Source organism: Lissotriton helveticus, chromosome 7, assembly GCF_964261635.1.
Source record: "Lissotriton helveticus chromosome 7, aLisHel1.1, whole genome shotgun sequence".
Classification (NCBI taxonomy): domain Eukaryota; kingdom Metazoa; phylum Chordata; class Amphibia; order Caudata; family Salamandridae; genus Lissotriton; species Lissotriton helveticus.
Window position 1 is genome coordinate 760,423,085 of NC_136068.1, and position 22,603 is coordinate 760,445,687.

The following is a 22,603-nucleotide window of genomic DNA, read 5'->3' on the forward strand; positions in this document are numbered from 1 at the left end:
CTGTCGGGATCCACTTGTAGATCCTGAGGAACATGCAGAGGGTGTTGTAGCAGGAGGAGGAGACGGCGTTGACCTGCTTAGACATGTAGAGGTAGGAGTCGAGGATGAATCCTAGATTGCGTGCATGGTCGGTGGGTGTTGGTGCTGTTCCCAGTGTGGTAGGCCACCAGGAGTCGTCCCAGGCTGAGGGGGTGGGTCCGAGGATGAGGACCTCCGTCTTGTCCGAGTTCAGCTTCAAATGGCTGCTCCTCATCCAGCCGGCGATGGCCTTCATTCCCTCGTGGAGGTTGTTTTTGTTGGTGTGTCGGTCCTTGGTGAGGGAGAGGATGAGCTGGGTGTCGTCGGCGTAGGAGATGATGTTGAGGTCGTGATGGTGGGCCACTTGTGCGAGGGGGGCCATGTAGACGTTGAACAGCGTCGGGCTGAGGGATGAGCCCTGGGGGATGCCGCAGATGATGTCGGTGGCTTCGGATTGGAAGGGTGGGAGGCGGACGCTCTGAGTTCTGCCGGAGAGGAAGGATGTGGTCCAGTCAAGAGTCTTCTCTTGCATTCCGGCTTCTAGGAGGCATGTCTTTAGAGTGCTATGGCAGACCATGTCGAAGACAGCTGACCGGTTCAGGAGGATGAGGGCTGATGTTGCGCCGTTGTCTAGTTGGCGCCTGATGTCATCTGTGGCGGCGATGAGGGCAGTCTCGGTGCTGTGGTTTTGTCTGAATCCGGACTGGGATGGGTCCAAGATGTTGTTGTCTTCTAGGTGGCGGGCCAGTTGCATGTTGACGATTTTCTCAATGACCTTTGCCGGGAACGGGAGCAGGGAGATGGGCCGGAAGTTCTTGAGGTCCTTGGGGTCCGCTTTGGACTTCTTGAGGAGGTCGTTGATTTCGGCGTGCTTCCAGCTTTCCGGGAATATCGCTGTTTCGAAGGAGATGTTGATGACCTTCTTTAGTTGGGGTGCGATGGCTGCGTCTGCTTTGGTGAATACGTGGTGTGGGCACGGGTCAGACGGAGATCCTGAGTGGATGGAGTTTATGACCTTGCGTGTCTCGTCGTCGTTGACGTTGTACCAGGAGGTCAGGCGGTTGGCGCTGGTGGTGTTCACAGGGGAGGTGGAGTCTGGCGTAGTCAGGGCGGTTGTGGTGTTGAAGTTGTCATGGATGTCAGCGATCTTGCGGTGGAAGAAGATGGCTAGTGAGTCGCGCAGTCCTTGTGAGGGCGGAATGTTGTTGCCGTTGGCGCTGGGGTTGGAGAGTTCCTTTACGATGCTGAAGAGCTCTTTCCTGTTGTGTGTACTGTTATCCAAGCGGTCTTTGAAGGAGGATCTCTTGGCTAATCTGATGAAGTGGTGGTGTCTGCGGGTGGCGTCCTTGTGGGCTGCGTGGTTGTCTGGTGTGCGTTCCTGGAGCCATGTCTTCTCCAGTTTCCTGCATGCACATTTCGAGGTCTGGAGCTCGTTGGTGAACCAGGTGGCTCTCTGGTTGGCGTGGATGTTGGAGGGTTTCTTGAGCGGGGTGAGGGTGTTGGCGCAGTCGTTGATCCACTGTCTGAGGTTTCGGGCTGCGGCGTCTGAGTTGGTGGGGTTGGTCAGTGGGTTCTTGGCGAGGAAGGTGATCAGCTGGTCTTCGGTGACTTTGCTCCAGCAACGGTGAGGCAGCTGTTGGGTGCTGTGGTGCGTGGTTAGTTTCTTGTAGGTGAAATGGATGCAGCGGTGGTCGGTCCAGTGGAGTTTGGTGGTGTGGTCAAAGGTGACATGGGAGCCTGTGGAGAAGACGGGATCAAGCGTGTGGCCGACGGCGTGGGTGGGTGCGGTGACGAGTTGTCTGAGGCCGAGGTTGGCGATCAGGGTGGTGGAGTTGGCATTGTTGTTGTCCTCGAGGTAGAAGTTCATGTCCCCGAGGAGGATGTAGTCCGTGGAGGCGAGTGCGTGGGTGCTGGCGAGGTCGGCGATGGAGTCTCTAAACTGAGCCCGGGGTCCGGGGGGTCTGTAGATGAGTGTTCCTCTGAGGGTGGTGTTGGGGTCGGTGTGGATCCGGAAGTGCAGGTGTTCGGCAGTGTTGAGGTGTCGTCTGCGTGGGTGGCGACCTTGAGGGTGGACTTGTGGACGATGGCTATTCCTCCTCCGATTCCGTTGGCGCCATCCCTGCGGGTGATCTTGTAGCCGTCCGGGATGACTATGGCGATGTTGGGCGCCGAGGAGTCGTTCCACCAGGTCTCGGTCAGGAAGGCCACGTCTGGGGTGGAAGTGTCGAGCAGATCCCAGAGCTTGACAGCGTGTTTGCGTGCGGAGAGGGTGTTGAGGAGTATGCTACGGAGGTGGTTGGGTCCAGTCTCTGGAGGTTTGGTGGTTCTGTCGCAGGTGAAGCTGCAGGTGTGGCAAGAGAAGGGTCCATGGGTCCGTTTTGGGGCGGCCTGGAAGCAGGTGTGGTTTCGGCTGGCGTTGAGTGCGTGGAGGGTGCTGGCGTCTTAGTGGATTCTGGTGTTGTGGTGTTCGCGGGGTCCAGGGGTTCTGGCACTGGGCGCGGTCCAGGCGTGGACATGCCCAGACGGGCTTGCCTTAGGCGCGCCAGCGGCATGCCCGCTGTGCGCGTCTGCTCCTAGGCCTGCATATGAGGTGGCTTGGGAGGGAGGAGCAGCTGGGAGACGGGAGCAGGGAGGCAAATGGGTGTGCAGGGGGGCGGGCCTCAGAGAAGCAGCGGCGGGAAAGTGCCGGATCGGGAGCGGCGGGGTGGGCGTGGGGGAACTGGCGCACAGGGAAGAGGGGGAGGGAAAAAACAGGAAACAAGGAGGCAGGAACCAGGCAGTCAGGTGACGAGCAGCGGCGTGGGGTTCTGAGGGACTGAGCCTCTCCTAGGAGTGTTCTAGAGGGTGCTGTGGTGTGGTTGGTTATGGTTCAAGTTTAGTTATTTTTACAACATAACAAGGATAGGCTATTGATCTGATTTCTCATTCCATTGATGCCCAGGGTTATATGGTGTATACTGCTTTTAAAATATAGTGGGACACGCACCTCGACGACAGTGCTTATTCAAGCATATGAATATATCAAAGATTCCAATACTGGATAACTGACGTTATGGGTACGTAACTAATTTTCTTCTCCTTGAACTCAACGCTTCTGAATTACACTGAAATGTCAAGAGACAAAATCCCGTCATTTAGAAAGCAGGATAACCAGTGGCTGATCCGAGCTGGCCTAGCGGGCCACGCTGTAGGTTGGGTGGAAGCAAAAGGTGAATAATACTTGGTATGACCAATGAATTAAAAAAGTGCTAAGTAAAAGCCTTTCTGGGAATGTATGCATATGTATGTATTTTTATGTGTGATCGTTTTTTATACGTTTTTTATTGCATGAGGCTCGCAAGACTCCTTAAGCTATCAGAATGCAAAACAAAAAAAACCTACAGGATATGCAGTGTACTTTGTCACATGTTTCAGAAGGTTGGGTGTTCATCATGAAAGAGTTTCTAAGTTGTCACTAATCTGGTTTTCTATTTTATGTTACAAAAGTATAAAGGTCAATCAATCAATCAATCAGAGTATTTGTAAAGCGCACTACTTACCCGTGAGGGTCTCAAGGTGCTGAGGGGAGGGGGGTGCTGCTACTGCTCGAAGAGCCAGGTCTTGAGGAGTTTTCTGAAGGCGAGTAGGTCTTGGGTCTGCCGTATGTGGGTAGGGAGGGTGTTCCAGGTCTTGGCAGCGAGGTAGGAGAAGGATCTGCCGCCGGAGGTCGTTTGTTGGATGCGGGGGACAGCGGCAAGGGTGAAGCTGGCGGAACGGAGCTGGCGGGTGGGGGTGTGGAAGCTGAGTCTGTTGTTCAGGTAGGCTTGTCCGGCATTTTGGAGTGCTTTGTGTGCGTGGGTGAGGAGCTTGAAGGTGATCCTCTTGTCGATGGGGAGCCAGTGTAGGTCTCTCAGGTGGGGGGTGATGTGGCTGCGGCGGGGGACATTGACGAGCAGTTGGGTGGAGGCGTTTTGGATGCGTTGTAGTCGTCGTAGGTGTTTGGCTGGGATTCCTGCGTAGAGTGCGTTGCCGTAGTCCAGTCTGCTGCTGACGAGGGCCTGTGTCACCGTTCTTCTTGTTTCTGTCGGGATCCACTTGTAGATCCTGAGGAACATGCGGAGGGTGTTGTAGCAGGAGGAGGAGACGGCGTTGACCTGCTTAGACATGTAGAGGTAGGAGTCGAGGATGAATCCTAGATTGCGTGCATGGTCGGTGGGTGTTGGTGCTGTTCCCAGTGTGGTAGGCCACCAGGAGTCGTCCCAGGCTGAGGGGGTGGGTCCGAGGATGAGGACATCCGTCTTGTCCGAGTTCAGCTTCAAATGGCTGCTCCTCATCCAGCCGGCGATGGCCTTCATTCCCTCGTGGAGGTTGTTTTTGTTGGTGTGTCGGTCCTTGGTGAGGGAGAGGATGAGCTGGGTGTCGTCGGCGTAGGAGATGATGTTGAGGTCGTGATGGTGGGCCACTTGTGCGAGGGGTCCATGTAGACGTTGAACAGCGTCGGGCTGAGGGATGAGCCCTGGGGGATGCCGCAGATGATGTCGGTGGCTTCGGATTGGAAGGGTGGGAGGCGGACGCTCTGAGTTCTGCCGGAGAGGAAGGATGTGGTCCAGTCAAGAGTCTTCTCTTGCATTCCGGCTTCTAGGAGGCATGTCTTTAGAGTGCTATGGCAGACCATGTCGAAGACAGCTGACCGGTTCAGGAGGATGAGGGCTGATGTTGCGCCGTTGTCTAGTTGGCGCCTGATGTCATCTGTGGCGGCGATGAGGGCAGTCTCGGTGCTGTGGTTTTGTCGGAATCCGGACTGGGATGGGTCCAAGATGTTGTTGTCTTCTAGGTGGCGGGCCAGTTGCATGTTGACGATTTTCTCAATGACCTTTGCCGGGAACGGGAGCAGGGAGATGGGCCGGAAGTTCTTGAGGTCCTTGGGGTCCGCTTTGGACTTCTTGAGGAGGTCGTTGATTTCGGCGTGCTTCCAGCTTTCCGGGAATATCGCTGTTTCGAAGGAGATGTTGATGACCTTCTTTAGTTGGGGTGCGATGGCTGCGTCTGCTTTGGTGAATACGTGGTGTGGGCACGGGTCAGACGGAGATCCTGAGTGGATGGAGTTTATGACCTTGCGTGTCTCGTCGTCGTTGACGTTGTACCAGGAGGTCAGGCGGTTGGCGCTGGTGGTGTTCACAGGGGAGGTGGAGTCTGGCGTAGTCAGGGCGGTTGTGGTGTTGAAGTTGTTGTGGATGTCAGCGATCTTGCGGTGGAAGAAGATGGCTAGTGAGTCGCGCAGTCCTTGTGAGGGCGGAATGTTGTTGCCGTTGGCGCTGGGGTTGGAGAGTTCCTTTACGATGCTGAAGAGCTCTTTCCTGTTGTGTGTACTGTTATCCAAGCGGTCTTTGAAGGAGGATCTCTTGGCTAATCTGATGAAGTGGTGGTGTCTGCGGGTGGCGTCCTTGTGGGCTGCGTGGTTGTCTGGTGTGCGTTCCTGGAGCCATGTCTTCTCCAGTTTCCTGCATGCACATTTCGAGGTCTGGAGCTCGTTGGTGAACCAGGTGGCTCTCTGGTTGGCGTGGATGTTGGAGGGTTTCTTGAGCAGGGTGAGGGTGTTGGCGCAGTCGTTGATCCACTGTCTGAGGTTTCGGGCTGCGGCGTCTGAGTTGGTGGGGTTGGTCAGTGGGTTCTTGGCGAGGAAGGTGATCAGCTGGTCTTCGGTGACTTTGCTCCAGCAACGGTGAGGCAGCTGTTTGGTGCTGTGGTGCGTGGTTAGTTTCTTGTAGGTGAAATGGATGCAGCGGTGGTCGGTCCAGTGGAGTTTGGTGGTGTGGTCAAAGGTGACATGGGAGCCTGTGGAGAAGACGGGATCAAGCGTGTGGCTGACGGCGTGGGTGGGTGCGGTGACGAGTTGTCTGAGGCCGAGGTTGGCGATCAGGGTGGTGGAGTTGGCATTGTTGTTGTCCTCGAGGTAGAAGTTCATGTCCCCGAGGAGGATGTAGTCCGTGGAGGCGAGTGCGTGGGTGCTGGCGAGGTCGGCGATGGAGTCTCTAAACTGAGCCCGGGGTCCGGGGGGTCTGTAGATGAGTGTTCCTCTGAGGGTGGTGTTGGGGTCGGTGTGGATCCGGAAGTGCAGGTGTTCGGCAGTGTTGAGGTGTCGTCTGCGTGGGTGGCGACCTTGAGGGTGGACTTGTGGACGATGGCTATTCCTCCTCCGATTCCGTTGGCGCCATCCCTGCGGGTGATCTTGTAGCCGTCCGGGATGACTATGGCGATGTTGGGCGCCGAGGAGTCGTTCCACCAGGTCTCGGTCAGGAAGGCCACGTCTGGGGTGGAAGTGTCGAGCAGATCCCAGAGCTTGACAGCGTGTTTGCGTGCGGAGAGGGTGTTGAGGAGTATGCTACGGAGGTGGTTGGGTCCAGTCTCTGGAGGTTTGGTGGTTCTGTCGCAGGTGAAGCTGCAGGTGTGGCAAGAGAAGGGTCCATGGGTCCGTTTTGGGGCGGCCTGGAAGCAGGTGTGGTTTCGGCTGGCGTTGAGTGCGTGGAGGGTGCTGGCGTCTTAGTGGATTCTGGTGTTGTGGTGTTCGCGGGGTCCAGGGGTTCTGGCACTGGGCGCGGTCCAGGCGTGGACGTGCCCAGACGGGCTTGCCTTAGGCGCGCCAGCGGCATGCCCGCTGTGCGCGTCTGCTCCTAGGCCTGCATATGAGGTGGCTTGGGAGGGAGGAGCAGCTGGGAGACGGGAGCAGGGAGGCAAATGGGTGTGCAGGGGGGCGGGCCTCAGAGAAGCAGCGGCGGGAAAGTGCCGGATCGGGAGCGGCGGGGTGGGCGGGGGGGAACTGGCGCACAGGGCAGAGGGGGAGGGAAAAAAACAGGAAACAAGGAGGCAGGAACCAGGCAGTCAGGTGACGAGCAGCGGCGTGGGGGCGACCTGCCTGCAAGCAGGGTCAAAGGTCGCCCCCTGCAGTCCTGTTATTTGTTCGCTAGTGGTACCACTGTCATAATAATCTCCACAACAGTTTGTATTTCTAAGGAAAGCAGTGTCTCTTTTTTTACTGCAATATTGTTATTTTGCACTCATTTATAATTAAAGGTTGTTACACTTATTAACCCAGACTTGTGTTTAACTCCACCAGACCTTTACATCTTGTCCATTTTTCTGGTGATGATGGGAAAGTTTGGCATCACGGCTGCATTCTCAATGGTGTATGTCTACACGTCTGAGCTCTACCCAACTGTAGTGAGGAACATGGGAATCGGGGCTAGCTCAATGGCTTCCAGATTGGGTGGCATCATTTCTCCATACTTTGTTTACCTTGGTAAGTTCTACCATTGCAAATATGTTCTCGCTGATTTTATAAGTTATTAGAATGATATGGAAACTAATGGGTTTACAAACATTTATGGCCTTGTTTAGAGTCGAAATGTCAGAAATATTGTGAAACCGAGAAATTGCAGTTTTGTCTGGATGCCGATGCAAATTTGTTCATATTTAAACATTCTGTGGCTGTAATTTCCACCAGTGGTGGACATGCTCCGATGTGATGTCTGCCAATATTTGAAAACACTGCAAATATACCTTTACTGAAGAGGTATTCCATCTCCATTCTCACTCCCAAAGAATGGGGGTGATTTAGAGGATTCACCTTGGATTAAAGGAAACATGTGCAACCCTCCACCATCCTGGCTCTTGTGCCACATTTGTCACGGTAAAAATGAAGGATGATAACTAAATTTCTGACTTTTGCACCTGTAGTCCTTGGTTTTACTCCCAGCTTGAGAACTTGACCATGGAATTACTCGATTCTTATTGCTTTCACCTCCTTGTTCCCCGAAGTAGTGTAAAAATGTCTGCAAATTATACAATGTGTTCCTGAGTACTGCCCTTGCCCCTCCCCCACTTCCCCCCCTAACCCCACAGTTCTCCGCTTCCCTCCCCACAGTGTGCCTACGGACATTTCGCCCCCAATAACTGCAATGCTGTTTAATTAAGTGCTGCATTGCAGGTGGCAAAATGTGTGCCAGCACAATTATCCCGGGTCAAAGTCTGCATACCTTTTTAATTTCTTAGCTGTCCAATTAAATATATTTTTATTAGAGTTGGCTATAAGTTTGGCTGCATTAATGGCAAGTTTTTCTGGAGCACGTATTTTGTGAAAATCCTGGCAATTTCCTGTATGTATTTTCTGCACTCAGTGGTGTGCCTCCCTTTTATGGGGTTTTCCACCACTTATTGATGAAAATGTTGGTGGTCCAATAAAGTTTGCATGGCTGATTTAATTCTGATATCAAGAAGCTTTATGCATCCCACACCACTACCGGTAATACAGCAGAATTTGCTTTACTCACCCTTCTAAATAATCAGATGTGACCTCACCCTTCTAAATAATCAGATGTGGCCTCAGTTACATCTACGTAGTTGTCACAATTAATGAGTAGACATTTTAGTAACACAGATTTAATGTAGTGGCATCTTCCTTGATTGTATGCCAAAGCTATTGGAGATGAGACAGTGGGAATTAGTTGAAGCTAATTGATCAGGGTTTTTTGTCTGGACTTTACGCTGATTCGCAAGGAGTTGATCATTTGACAGTAACTCAGAATTACTTCATTCAGAATCCTCTAACCACCATTGTGGTATTTTAATTTTAAGTCAAACATTAAATGTAGCCCTTTCATGTGCATCTGGAACTTTGTTTAAACTAAAACATTTTACTTTTAAGGCAGGCGTTTGTAAATGTAACACTCACTCACATTTTCTATGTGCGATCTAGATCACCTGCCTTAAGATTTGGAGACGTAATGTGTGTCAGCAAATGTCCAGGAGGACACCTAAGAACAGGAAAGGAATACAAATTTGAAAAAGACACATTCATGACCTAGCAGGTAACAGCAGCGTAGAAGAATGTCCATGACGGGTCATTCTACTGTTTACCATCATTCCTCCTTCCTAGAATCATACAAAGGTAAACCCATCGAAAAGTTCTGTGTTGAGAAATTGCTTTATGTCCGCCCTCATTATTTAATATCTAGGAGATCAACGTGAACGAGAGGCATATTGACACTGATCTATACTTTGATAGGAAAACATTAAATGTTAAAATATTCCACATTGAACGGTTGGATGTTAAAAGAATCAGCATTGAGGTGCTTTCTGACCAATTCCAACTTCTATGCCTCAGCGACGTGCCTCTTACATTTAGGAGGATCACTTCCATAAATCTGGATTCTAGCATCGAGTTCCCAGCTATCCCTAATGCTTAACTGGAGAGCCTCACACTCTCAAGATACCTGCTGAAGTTCCAGAGTAGAATCCAATGCCTCCCTCATAAATGAGCTCCGAAACTCTTGATAGCAGACCTTATACGACATAACACCCAAAGGACTACTTTCTCTGAATGAAAGAGACCGTTGTCACATAAAACTTGCACTACATCAAAATCTTCTACTCCAAAGAAGAGAATCACTACTTGTAGTCATAACATACCTGACACAGTCCCACATAACAGAAGGCACCCCTATTTCTTCTTGGGTTCCCTGTCAAAATTATAACTGGTGCATGCTATAACCACATTTCGTGATGTCCTTCCTATGTTTGCTGCAAAATTTAACATCCTCTTGGTATCAGCATCCATCATAATTGATACTCTTCACCCTAGGGTATGATCAAGAGCACTCCTTTTACTGTTGCATGGTCTCTTTAAATCTGAGATGGAAAAGGTCCTGATACAATCGACAATAAAGACAGCTCCACCTAGACATCTGAAGAACCTTGAACTTCTGAACTTGATCCTGATTTCCACATTTAGACTCTTATGTTTTGTTGGCAGTAAGAGGGAGGCATTCATTGTCTCCCTTAGCATCTATACCACGTGACGGAGTGAACCATGCCTGGAAGGTTTGTGAATCACCACAGGATTGGCGTGATACAGCTGTATGGATCCATCCTAAGGTTCACACATGATCATCCTAAAAGTATAACTTTCAAGAGATCCTCAACAAAATCCTTTTTTAATCAAATCATAAGTGATTCACATGACTGCGGATTTGCCAGTGCATGAGTGTTCAAATGGCTTAACACCTGCAAGCTCATGGCAAGTACTGAAAGACCTTAAACCAGATACCCAGTCGAAAATCATGAAGCTACATTTCTTTGTATTATTGGGACCACCCACTGATGAAGAAGTGCATTAGGAGACGCTGGATGCAGAAATTGTGAAGACACTCGGCTTGGAGGAAAACATTTGTTTATCAAACTTATTTCAAGTCACAGAAACAGAGGTACCAGAAGTGTGGGATGAAAAGTTGGGCGGCCTCTAAATGGGGCATGGCCAAAGAAACAGAACTAGGAATCCTTTTTAAGAAGCATCTCCTCCACTTCACCAACACCCCACGCACACAACTTACTCATCTGTAGGAATTGTATTTCTTCTTCCTTTTGCGCTCTCAGTAGTTCAAAAGCTTTGTAACTGTTTCACACAATTTCTCATAGTGGCACATATGTGATCATTGCTTGTCGTACTATGAAGTGAGGCCCAGGTGTGGATGGGCATGTCGTTTTTAAAGCTTTATTATTACAGCGCCCAGTTTTCCGTTTTTACTGATTTTTACAAATAAATACACTCATAAAACAATATGTTTTCTGGTTGTATTTATTTTTAAAAGCAGGAATATACTGAAAATTGTGGTTGACTCTCCGTGCTATTTTTCCTGAATTCCAGGCCTACAGGAGAGCAAGCAGACCGCATGGCCTGTTAAAAAACAGAATGAGATTTCTTTAAATACAAGAATATGTTAACACATGTATGAATATAATGATAAGATTTACCTGTGGGTGTAATCTTTAGTTATATTTGCCTGCTTAATTTGCTAAAACGTGCCAGGCATCAAAGTCAGAGTGCATGTTCATCAGTTAAATAAATGTGGAAATGCACCATTTTACAATTCCATTTATTCTCAAAACACAAAATAAATATAGATAAATACCAACAAGATGGGCAGAAAATAAATATGGATAAATACAGAGGGAATGTGTAAAAAATAACCATCACTGCCCTCAGCTTCAGCACTATGAATTGCGTTCCAACATGAACACACACCTTCAGCCTGATCTCACCCTGATACATGGAGGTGACTCAGTTCACAGTATGCACTCACTATAAAAAAGTCATATGTTGCCCGGGAAACACTACAGAAACACAACAACTGGAAAAAGCAAATGTTCCTAGGAAAGGAAAAATGACATAAAATGTGCATCGTAAAATCCATCACTGTCATGGATTATCGAAAGGGTTTTAACAGTCACTGTTGAGAAATTGATCACTTTTTTGCAAGTAAAGTTAAAAGCACTCTATATGGCTTGGTAGTGACCCATTGTAATGTCAGTTTTGAATTATTGAGACCCAGCAGGACTTTCCCCCAGAGCGATCAAATCTCTCAGTGGCTGTACCAACAGCCGCAACAAATGCAACCCTACCATCAGGAAAGATCATCCTGTGGCAGACTAGACTGGCATCCCTTAAGGGCAAAAGAGAAACCCCTTTTCACTAGCAAAACAATTGCCCTTTCACTTACCCTTCTCTGTGCACCACTCTGTTAGTGGGAAGTCGTACCAGTTATCCAGCAGAGTAGACAAGCATGACCAGAGACTGCAGAGTGCTGAATATTGAGCAAAATGGCCATGCCTTGTACTTCAGAACTCCTTCATATGTCATTAGACTAATTAAAGCATGCAGATTATATTACTTCCTTCTTGAATCGGAAACCAACACTTTTCGGCAGAAACAGACACCACTGTCAAAACAAAGAGGCACAGGTATCTACTCAAGGTACTTTCTGGTTTGAAAGAAAGACTTAAAGCAAGAATTCAGATCCCTTCTGGATTTAACGACTACAAACGGAATGGTAAAGTCTGAAAAATTCTGAATTTTAACACTATCTCAGAAATATCCCTAGTTACGTCTGGGACGTTGATTGAGCTCCACGTGTCTGCTGGGCACGCATTTTCTCGTTCAAATCACAAGAACATATTTATAGTTTCTAAACTTCAACAGAAGATGTTTCAACATAGGAAATTTCTAAACTTCAACACAGTATGAATGCAAAGTTTTACTTTGCAGTCTCAGATTAGCCCTTCACAGTTTTTCAAGGTGTATGGTGGTGTTGGCAGTGCAACTGGGAAACAACAGATTTCCATGTACCTGTACCTTGACAGTTGACGAACAAAGGCCCATTCTTTCCAGAAAACCAAACATGACTCCTCAAGCTTCTTTGGCTCCAGATCAACAATTAATGATAGATTCCCCTAGGTGTGTCTTTGGACACTCAAATAGAAAAAGTGTTTCCTTAGGAGAGACAATGGTGTCTATCATAAAAAAATGCTTTCTTGTGAAGACCGTGCACACCAAATCTCTTCTCTCCTGGACTAGACAGAATCTAGCAGTTTTATTGTGCAGAATGATCAGCTTAATATGCAACATCACCAATTTGTGTAGGATAAGCGGAGTCAACTCAAAGGCGATTGGGAATGCATGCTCACTCTGTCCCAGGCAGACCTACAGTCTCTACCCTGGTTCCCTCTGACAAACTGTAAGGAAGAGTACTGGTCCAACAGGAATTACCATCTGAGACCATTGTGACTTGCTTCTCTAGTAGAAAAGGGAGGTCATCTTGGTACTCTGGTTGTTCAGTACATGTGGGCCCAGAAGGGCTCACAATACCTCACTAACCTCCTAAAGAGTTGGATGACTCATCCCGTCTTCAAGCCCTGCCTACCATTAATAACATAATTGCCTACTCTCATTCAGATAGACAATCGACAAGATATATTATCTGAAGAAGTGAAGGATTACAAGTTCAACGTTTGTGTTTCTAGAATTACATAACGGGGGCTCATAGGCTGGAACCTCACAATGAAGGCCATTAACTTGAAGTTTGTAACATGGAATGCCTCAGGAGGATCTTATAGGAAAATCACAAATGGGCCCTAGGTCAGCGGTTCTTAACCTCGGGGTCCCTGCCACCTACTCAGGGGGTCCACAACTGTTTAGAAAATTAAATATTATTAACGGATTATTAAAGTGTAAATAGATAACAAAGCAAAATGTAAAACTGAACATTTTAAAACATTCTGGGCCATATGTAGGTGGCCAAATATCGGTCGGTAACGGCGATTTCGGCCGTTACCGACCGGTATTTGTAGTTTCAGATGTAGGGGGCCAGAAAATTACCGATTCTGTAAATTTACCGAATCTGTATATTTACAGAATCTGTAAATTACCGAATCGGTAAATGTACAGAATCGGTAATATGAGATGTAGGTGGCACTGGAAACAGTGCCACAGGCGCTTATGAATTCGGTATTTACCATGAAATACTATTGCATGGTAAATAACGAATTCCTGTGTACATGCACATCTGTGCATGTACACCTGTGCCACGTGGCACACACACATGCCCTCAGGGCATGTATGTGTGTCACATGGCACACAAGCCAGAATCAGGGGTGCAACAGGGTGTCAAAGTGACACTCTGTCCCCCTTGACAAATCGGTAGTTTTACCGAATCGGTATTTACCGATTCGGTAATTGCCATTGATTCCTATGGGCCTCAAGGCCCATAGGAATCAATGGCAATTACCGAATCGGTAAATACCGATTCGGTAATTACTGAATCTTACCGATTCGGTAATTGTTACCGAATAATTACCTACATGGCATTTACCGATTTGTAAATACCGAATCGGTAAAATTCGGTATTTACAATTCGGTAAATGCCATTTACCTACATATGGCCCTCTGTGAATATATATAAAGGAATTGAAATTGGAGACTTAAAATTAAGCTTGTATCCTCTGATTGATTCATGGGAGCAGTGCAAGTGCATCAACAGAATAATATGGACGATGGGTGGTCACAGTACAGAACATTGCAAAATGTCAAAGGTATGGCATCAGTACAGTTGAAATATCCATTAGTGTCACAGTATTGAGATTACATTGTCGCAGAACATGAGATCCAATATAACCAGAGTTACAGACATGGCAAAACAGGCATTGATTTGTAGAGCGATGGCGAACAGGGTAGCATAATAAATACAATATGGACCTTATACATCAGTAATTGACAGCAGATACGTTGTGAGCGGCCCCCAAATGTCACGAGGCTTGAAAGCAGATGGCAACTCCTCCGCATAGCATGTGAGCTGGTCCGGGCAGTACGTCAAGTCCTGTAGCCACAATTTAGTTGTAGGTGCTAGTCGACTCTCCTAACAGACAGAAATCTTGCGTTTGGCTATTAGCAATGCTATAGACATACATTTTACATGACACGCCTTTACCTTAACCCCAGTTCCCAGTAGACACAGTTTTGGATGACAGTCAAGGGTTTCTTCAATCATCCGGCTAATCATTCCTGCAACTGAGCTCCAATAAGCAAGTATTTTAGGACATTCCCAAGCCAGATGATAAAACCCAGCTCCAGGTGCACCACATTGTTTACAAGCATTAGATTGTCGGAGCCCAAATTTGAACAACTGTGCCGGCGTATAATACAACTGATGCAAATATTTAAAATGCACCAGACGGAGGTTACCATTGTCAGTCAGCTGGCCCGTCAGGTGGCAGCTATAGAACCACTCGTCCTCCGAGAGCGGCTCTGGCAGCACCCCATTCCAGTTATCTAGTGCAGTCGCCCCATAGATGTCATGTCAGTTTGGGATGCCCTATAGAGTTTTGTAATTAGCTTGGTTCTGGATGTAGCAGTGTATAGGAGTTGCAGCGCCTCAAGAGTTGGTGGCTCAGAAGGGAAATGTGGATGTAGTGCACGCATGGCAGAGCGCAACCTAGTGAATACAAAGATCTGCATGGCGGAGGCCGCATCCCGAGGGGCCAGGTCTACCAAGGAGATGAACTGACCTCCAGGGAAGACATCCGCCATGATGAAGAGTCCCATCTCTGCAAGTGTCCTCAACGTACCCGCCTCCTGGGTGACCGAGATATCTGAATTGTGGAGCAGCAGCATGTTTGGAGCATACAGCGGTAGTTTGTGCGCTCGTTGACCTAGCTCTCGCCAAGCATTAGAGGTAGTTTGAATCATATCGAACTCTCCTTTCTCGTGCACCGTGTGCAGGTTTACTATCATGGCCTTAAGGGGTATAGGATGCACGGCACCTGAAGAACTGGGGTTTCAAGTACCCAGCGGCGCCAGGGACACGCCCAAAGTCCTCTGGGTTCCCTTGCCTTGGTATACAGAGACACGGAATACTTCTAGGTGGCGTCAGAGATCAAATTTATTAGCTGCAGCTAGTAGCAGAAATTCCAGTAACACAACACGGTGTACAACTCAAGAAACTGCTCAATTTTACTAAGGCGAGACATCCCTATTTATACACAAAAAGGTACATTTAAAATGCACGCCCCTGCACCAAAATTCAACCAATAGAAAATACATGACATCACACAGCATCATATAGTAAAGCTCATTTTACAGTGTCCCAACCCACAAGTTAATATTTAGGCATATCTAAATAATAATCTGTAAGGCCCGGACAAACCCTTAATTGAAAGCGTAACCCATGAAATGAAGAAACAGTAAAGAAAAAGTAGTTTCAGATAATGTGCAAGATAACAGAAACTTAAAGAAACTTAAAAGTTAACAAATGTCTTAAATGGTGATTGGGAAAGTGGATAACGATCTTGCAGGGAAATTGGCTTGGCAGGGTCAATTCCAGGTGAAAGGCCAGCTTCTGAAATTAACTCCAACGCACGAAAGAAACCTTAGTTAATGTACACATGACCCACAAAAGGTCAGACTGCTTTGCTCGCAGACTAACTTCTGAGGCCTACGTAAAAGGCAACACCAGATGGCAGTCACGACGCATGGCAAAAACCCATGTTTAGAAAAGAAAGTCGTGCACTTTAAAAGCACGCAAAATCACAGAACCTCACACCCGCCTCCACCACCACGTGTGGAATGTATGCTGGGTCATGCTGCCAGTAATAGGCGTACTGTGCTTGCGCGCAGAGATAGTAAAGGTGGAGGTCCGGTGCAGCAAACCCGCCCTGCTCATTAGGTAAGGTAAGTGTTTCCCACTTAAGCCGAGATTTCTTACCACCCCACGCTAGTGTGATCAGGAGTGAGCGAAGAGTGTCAAAAAAGTGTCTCGTAAGACGGACCGGGATATTTAAAAAGAGATATAAAAATCGTGGGAGTACTACCATTTTCATTAAGGCTATGCGGTCAGCAAAGGATAGGGGCAATTTAATCCAACGACCAACTTGCTCCTCCAAGCGTGTGACAGCGGTGCCAAAGTTAGCCTGTATGATGGTCTGCTGATCCCTATGCAGCCAGATACCTAGGTATTTGACAGCATCGGAACACCACGTTAAGGGGTATTCCATGTCAAATAGGAGAGTACTATCAGTGAGAGTCAGTATAGTGGACTTGGACCAGGTGATTCCTAGGCCTGAGAACTGTTCAAACCGAATGTATTCCCGGATAAGTTGCGCCAGAAACTGCGCCGGCTCTCGAACATACAGCACCATGTCATCGGCATACATGGAAACTGCAAGGGGAAGCTGAAAAAACCTCACGGCCGACGCAGCATGCCGCTGCCTTAGTATACACTCTAATGGTTCCAAAACCAGCGCAAATAGCAGTGGCGATAACGGGCAGCCCTGCTGAGTGCCACGGTGGACGGAAAACATTTGCGAGAGTTGGCTGTGAATTCTAACTCTAGCTTCTGGCCTAGTGTACAACAATCTAACCCAGTTTGTAAATACAAACGAACGCCCATACGGTGGAGGACTGAAATCATATAGGACCAAGATATCGGGTCGAATGCTTTAGCAGCGTCGGGTAACACTGCTACTGCTGGGAGGGTGGGCTTCAAAACATGCATTACCACAAAAATGGTGCGCTAGTTATGAGACGGAGAGCGAGTGGGAATAAATTCCGACTGATCTGGGAGTACCATAAACGGAAGGAGGAGTTGAAGCCTTGTGGCCAAGACTTTCGCCAGAATTTTAACGTCAGTTTTTATGATAGATAGCTGGCGATATGAGTCACATTTATCAGGTGGCTTATCAGGTTTCAAAAGGGCGACCATTAGTGCCTCCCGCAGGTCGGCGGTAGACACTGGGCATCATATGCCTCCTCGTAGAGTTGAAGGAGATACAGCGCTAATTGTTCAACATACTCTTTATAAAATTCGTCCGGCAGCCCATCAGTGCCAGCAGCTTTCCCGTTAGGCAGAGCAGAAATAGCGCCCTGTACTTCCCCCAGCGTGAGTCGATGCATTAGAAATTCTTGTTGCCCCCGTGAGAGCCACACCAAGGTGATATCGTCCAGATATTGTTCAAAGGGTGGCCACAGTTGAATTTAAGCTCCAACCTTCCAGTTAAGATTAACATTTTTATTTTCTTTATATTTGTTTGTAAGTTAAATAAAATATTTCATAATTTGTGTATTTGTTAGAGGAATGCTTGTTTCTGTATTTTTGTCTATTGTTTTTCAGTTCAAATCAATAAAGATTGCTTATACCAGGGTTCTAGGCTTCCAGTAGTGATTCGGTGGGGGCCCGGATTCCAGTGACGGTTAAGTTGGGGTCCACGGAAGTCAAAAGGTTAAAAAACACTGCCCTAGAGGATGAGGTGCTACAGATTGACTTTTGTGACAATTTTCTCAAAAAGATCTCTTCTTCACATTTGACAGCGGGAAATACTCAGACATCAGCTCCAGATACCACCAGCAGGTATGATGGGCAAAGCTCTTTTATTGAAATGGTCAGGAAATGTATTTTATGACTTTCCATCAGTATTAGTCAAAATTTAACATTTGAAAGACACTCTGGTTCTGATAACACTAATGTGGCTGAGGGATTGGTAACTCACAGATTTCCGGTGCATGACCAGAAGTTCACACAAAGGGCCTCATTATGATGGCGGTTGGACGAGCGTCTGACCGCCATCGTTTCGTACAGGTGTCCGACCGACTATATGTCGGCGATTCCACCTGCCCGATTATTACGCGACTGCCGTGCAGACGGTCGGAAAATTGCTCTTTTGCAATGCGGCATGTCCTGCGGCCCTAAATAAAGGGCCACAGCATAACCCGCATTGTTGAAGTTTTCAAACAGTTTACACAACTAATAAAGAGATGCCCAGTCAAAAAGGAACTGGAAACGGCTGAATGTTGCAAAAATGTAGAAGCCTAATTCTAATAGTTAGCCCACCACCTGGCTAGATTCAAGAGTCCATCAGCCCACCCTTATTGGCGGAGCTTCGTCATCTGGAGCTCAAGGAGATTAAGATCTAGGACCACAGCCCTGAGCCACCTTACCCCGCTGGGTACCTGACCTCATGCTCTTAAACGGCTCATGCCAAGGTGGATGTTCAAACCATATGAAGTGCAGTGCTCAAGTGTGTGAAGATTTAAAAATGACTACTTGGACAAAAAATATGTTTATTGGGAATTATCCAAGTGCCATGCTTAAAATAACCTGATAGTATGAAAAATATTGACTATCTCCTGGCTATGGCTAATGCGGTCGACATGTTTCAGCCGTAATGGTCGACTGACCCGGCTTTCTTCAGGACCCAGATGCTACGTAATGTAAGCTACTGCAGGAAAAAATTGCAACAAGTGCACGAAAAACTGTGTTAAAGAATAAGAATGTTAAGGTAAATCTGTGGCACTCGCCACCCTACCAGACACGCAATATACGTGCTTGCAGATAAGAGCTACCTCTTCCTTCCCAGCTTTATGTGGGAGGAAAGCCTCACCTTACCCGGCTGACTGCTCGGAGAAGGAAGCCCCGCTCTGTCCGTCGGTGCTCCAAACCAGACTGCGAGCAGTCTGGGAGTTTTCAAACATCCATGCACTGTGTGCCAGCAACCATGTGGTGCCTGGCACACTGTGAATTGATGTTTTGGGGGCCCATAGCAGAGGGCCACAGGGGACGGCGGCCTTGTTAGGAGCAACCAGAGTCCCATTCCATCTGCCTTCACATGGATGTCGGACCACCGTGAGAAGGCAGAGGGTCATCGTAATCCCTTTGGCAGCGCCTCTGCAATCAGGGCCCTGTCGACCTGACTGGCTCCTTGAGCCTGTATAAGACGTCAGTTGGTCCCTCAGCCCACTGCGCTCTACCAACTGCATCATTATATGATGGTTGGGCCCATTATGTGACGGTTGGACCGCAGCCTGAGATGTCAGATGGACGCCAATGACCGTCTTTCGGTGGCGACCGCCCGATATCCTAATCAGGCCGAAAGAGTTTACATATAAACCAAGATTACTATCCAGTCTGCAGGAATAGCTTCTCCGTCAGAGTCTACCACCATTGACCTTGGAAGCACAAGTCTTAAATACCAATGGAATCTCCAAGGAAGAGAGGATATACATTAGAGATGGAACACCCCTGGACCATAACCACCTGCACCGCTGAATAAACAAGATTCTGCATTTGGTTCGTACAGAGGAGCACCAACATAATCACTTTGCTGAAAGTAGCAAGCCTTGCCTTGTCTGATCTATCTTGTCAACTGGTTTTGGCTATCCTATAGAGTAATCAAGAAGTGCCTGATGGGCTAGCCTGAAAGATCAGTGTACGTGCCGAATTTATGGCTGTATGTGGGCCTAGATTATGGTCTGCTGGGCTGTTTTTATTGTTTTTTCCCTAATATTAAAACAAACATTGCCTGCAGCAAGCTGAGATTCATCCAGTGTTCCATACCTTACAAAACAATTATACAGCGTGTCTTTACAAGTTCAAAACTGCCCTCATTTGCTAACAAGGCCCACTCTTATTCACTAATGAGGTCCATTTCTGGGGGTTGTTTGGGCCTATCTTTTGCCATCTTCCTACCCTACTTGCCAAGCAAAGTCTTCAAATTTGTTCCTATAAAGTTCCTGGTGTTGAGCGTTAATGATTTATTTGAAGGCATTACAATTCTTTTTGTCCGGTTCAATTACTATCAACCTCATGGGAGATAAATATAGCTTTGGCAGAGGTTATGAGTAATCACACTACGAATAGCCAGGTCTTTGAAACGTATTCTGGGGAATGCCCACCTGAGATATCACTTCACCCACAACTCATGAAGGCATTATTCAGAATAGGCGATATTCCACCCATAGTAGGTGAAACCACATTAGCGGACTGAGCCATTGCTGGGAGTTCTTAGATAAATGGATATTGGATAATCGCAGGGATCCAGTTGAAAATAAAAATATCTTGAAATATGCCCATTGGTTTTTACCTTTATTATGGGTACCTCAGATATGAGTAAAATCACCACAGCTTTAGATAGCAGATAAGATATAATGCCTCGTCCACCTGTATAACTACACCAACATGTTTTGCCCGTTCAAAACCCCATTCGATTCCCTGGCCTTCATCAGGGCCACTATGGTCCCTGCCTAACTGCACCTTCATTCCATGTTGTCGAATGAGGTCTAATGCTCTCACCTTTTCGGATCTCATCTGTAAAAGATAAACCTGCGAGGAAGGCAGTTACAACACAGGGAGACATTTAAAAAAAGTAATTCTTGAATGATTCATTTTTAAAGGTAAGAGTAGGACGCTCGCCCAAACCGCATGGCTACTGCGTAGGCACTGCAGTATATGCTTCTTGTTTGCTGGACACAAACAGCAGAAGCCCCATCAAACTTCTGTTGCACCAAACTTGGTGAAATAGTGAATCAAGTGCAAAAATCACTTCAAAATCACTCCTAGAACACACTCCACTGGTGAGGTTTAAAAACTCATGCACACAAGTGTAGCATACGCTTACCCTGAGCTTAGGGTGGTTCGAACTATTACTTGTCAGAACAGGGTCCACTCCCCTGTAGTCATACACTGGAAAAAAAGAAGCAAAGAGGGGAGCAATGCAATCTGGTTTCAGAGAAACGTGGTATCCTTGCAAGGCTTTACGTCATGGTAATGGGTCCCTTATAAGAGCGCATATATATATAGGATGGAGAAGAGTATTAAGGAGGTGATGGAATTGCTGTCCGTGTGTGGAGGCATCTGACGAGGCGAAGGGTCGCCGAAATGCATCATGCCCAGGGTCCATTTCAAGGCTCCCAAACAGGATTCCCCCCGAGTGGCTTGTCAACTTCTCGGCATTAGAGGGGTGTTTTTGGACACATATATATATAAGGTAAGAAAAACGACTAAAGATATATATAAATATATAAATATATATTTAACCTCTATGTTGAGTAGAGGTTAAATATAGTGTTTGGCCCATGTTTACAGGTTCATACGCAAGTTGGTCCACTCAGCCTTTCATCCTTCTGACGTTCTTAAAATGGAAATGCTATTGAGTTTGATAACAGTAAGCATCTGTTATCGATACGTAGGTCCAAGAGACCACTCTGGGTGAACATGCACTCTTCAAATACCCCTTGGCTAGTACTTTGTTTACTTCATTTGATGCAGTAGTGCCGGGTGGAATCAGGGGTGCTTGGGATGTCACTCACTCTTCTCCAACCTCATAGATCTTTCAGATGCAAGGCTAATATTTGACAGATTCTCCTCCAGTCCAACCATCCTATCAAATTTGATCCTGGCATAAGGCTGACTGTGCCCAGCATTACAAGTAATTCAACCTCTGCCGTGACCTTTGATTAAATCTGAACTATGCCACCCTTTCTGAGAGAGAAAGGTGTAGTATCACTAGGTCTTACTCTGCCCTTCTGACGATTTTCATTTGATCCTGGCATTTAAACTGGCTAATGCTCACTTCTGCCAGCCTGTCAAAGCTAATGCTGACATGTGGTGCTTTACAAAGAGATGGTCCTGACTGCTGATGTAGTGCTGCCCCGCTTCCCCATATCATGTGTTAAAACCAGACTTTCTAGTACTGCTTCTTTCAGTAAAGGAGTGAGCTTCATGGTATCTGCACTCAAAGTACTGCTTCCTAATAAACCAGAAAAGGTTGTGACTATTAACACATTTATTTATTTATTTATTTAAGTTTTATGAAGTGAGAACCAGACCTCAAGGGTATCGGAGCACTTTCCAGTACTTTAACAAAGTTACAAAGGAGTATTAGCTAACAGTAAATGATTAAAGTCCAAATTGGTTGAGAGGCACGCTTTATAAGTACGCAGATTCATAACAAGCAATTGGGTCGGGAGAGATTGTAGTAGTAGGGTTTTTGAAGGATATATGTGAGGGGATTGTCCTGATGGTAGGTGGGATGGCATTCAAGATTTTGGAGGTGGCATCAGAGAATACTTACTTTGGAGTTCTCTATTTTTTGTAGGATGGGGTTGGCAGATGCATTGAGTTGGAACTTCTGACGGAAAGGGAGCCACCTGAAATGTTTAGCTTATTTGTGACATAGGATAGCCATCATATAGGGTTTGGTGGCTAATGCAGACTAATTTGAAGGAAATACTTGGGTCAATAGGGAGGCCGTTGAATGTGGTGAGGTTAGGGGTGAAGTGATCAGAACGCATTGTGCCCCAGACCAGGTGAACAGCAGATTAGAGGGCTGTCTTCAAATGGACAAGGCAAAAACTAGGAATGCCCCTAAGTACAGAGTCGCCGTTGTCCAGTTTAAAGAGGACAATCGATTGAACTACCACTTTAAAGTCCTCAACCGGTTTAGTGGTGTG

General features: G+C 47.2%; 1 protein-coding gene across 1 annotated transcript in view; it reads left to right on the forward strand.

Annotated features, from left to right (window-relative positions):
• Positions 1-22,603, forward strand: part of LOC144769114 (organic cation/carnitine transporter 2-like) — a 739,817-nt gene that overhangs the window by 582,652 nt on the left and 134,562 nt on the right. The window contains exon 8 of the mRNA XM_078653116.1: positions 7,112-7,294. Coding sequence (XP_078509242.1) covers positions 7,112-7,294 — 183 coding nt within the window. The remainder of the gene's footprint in view (positions 1-7,111; positions 7,295-22,603) is intronic.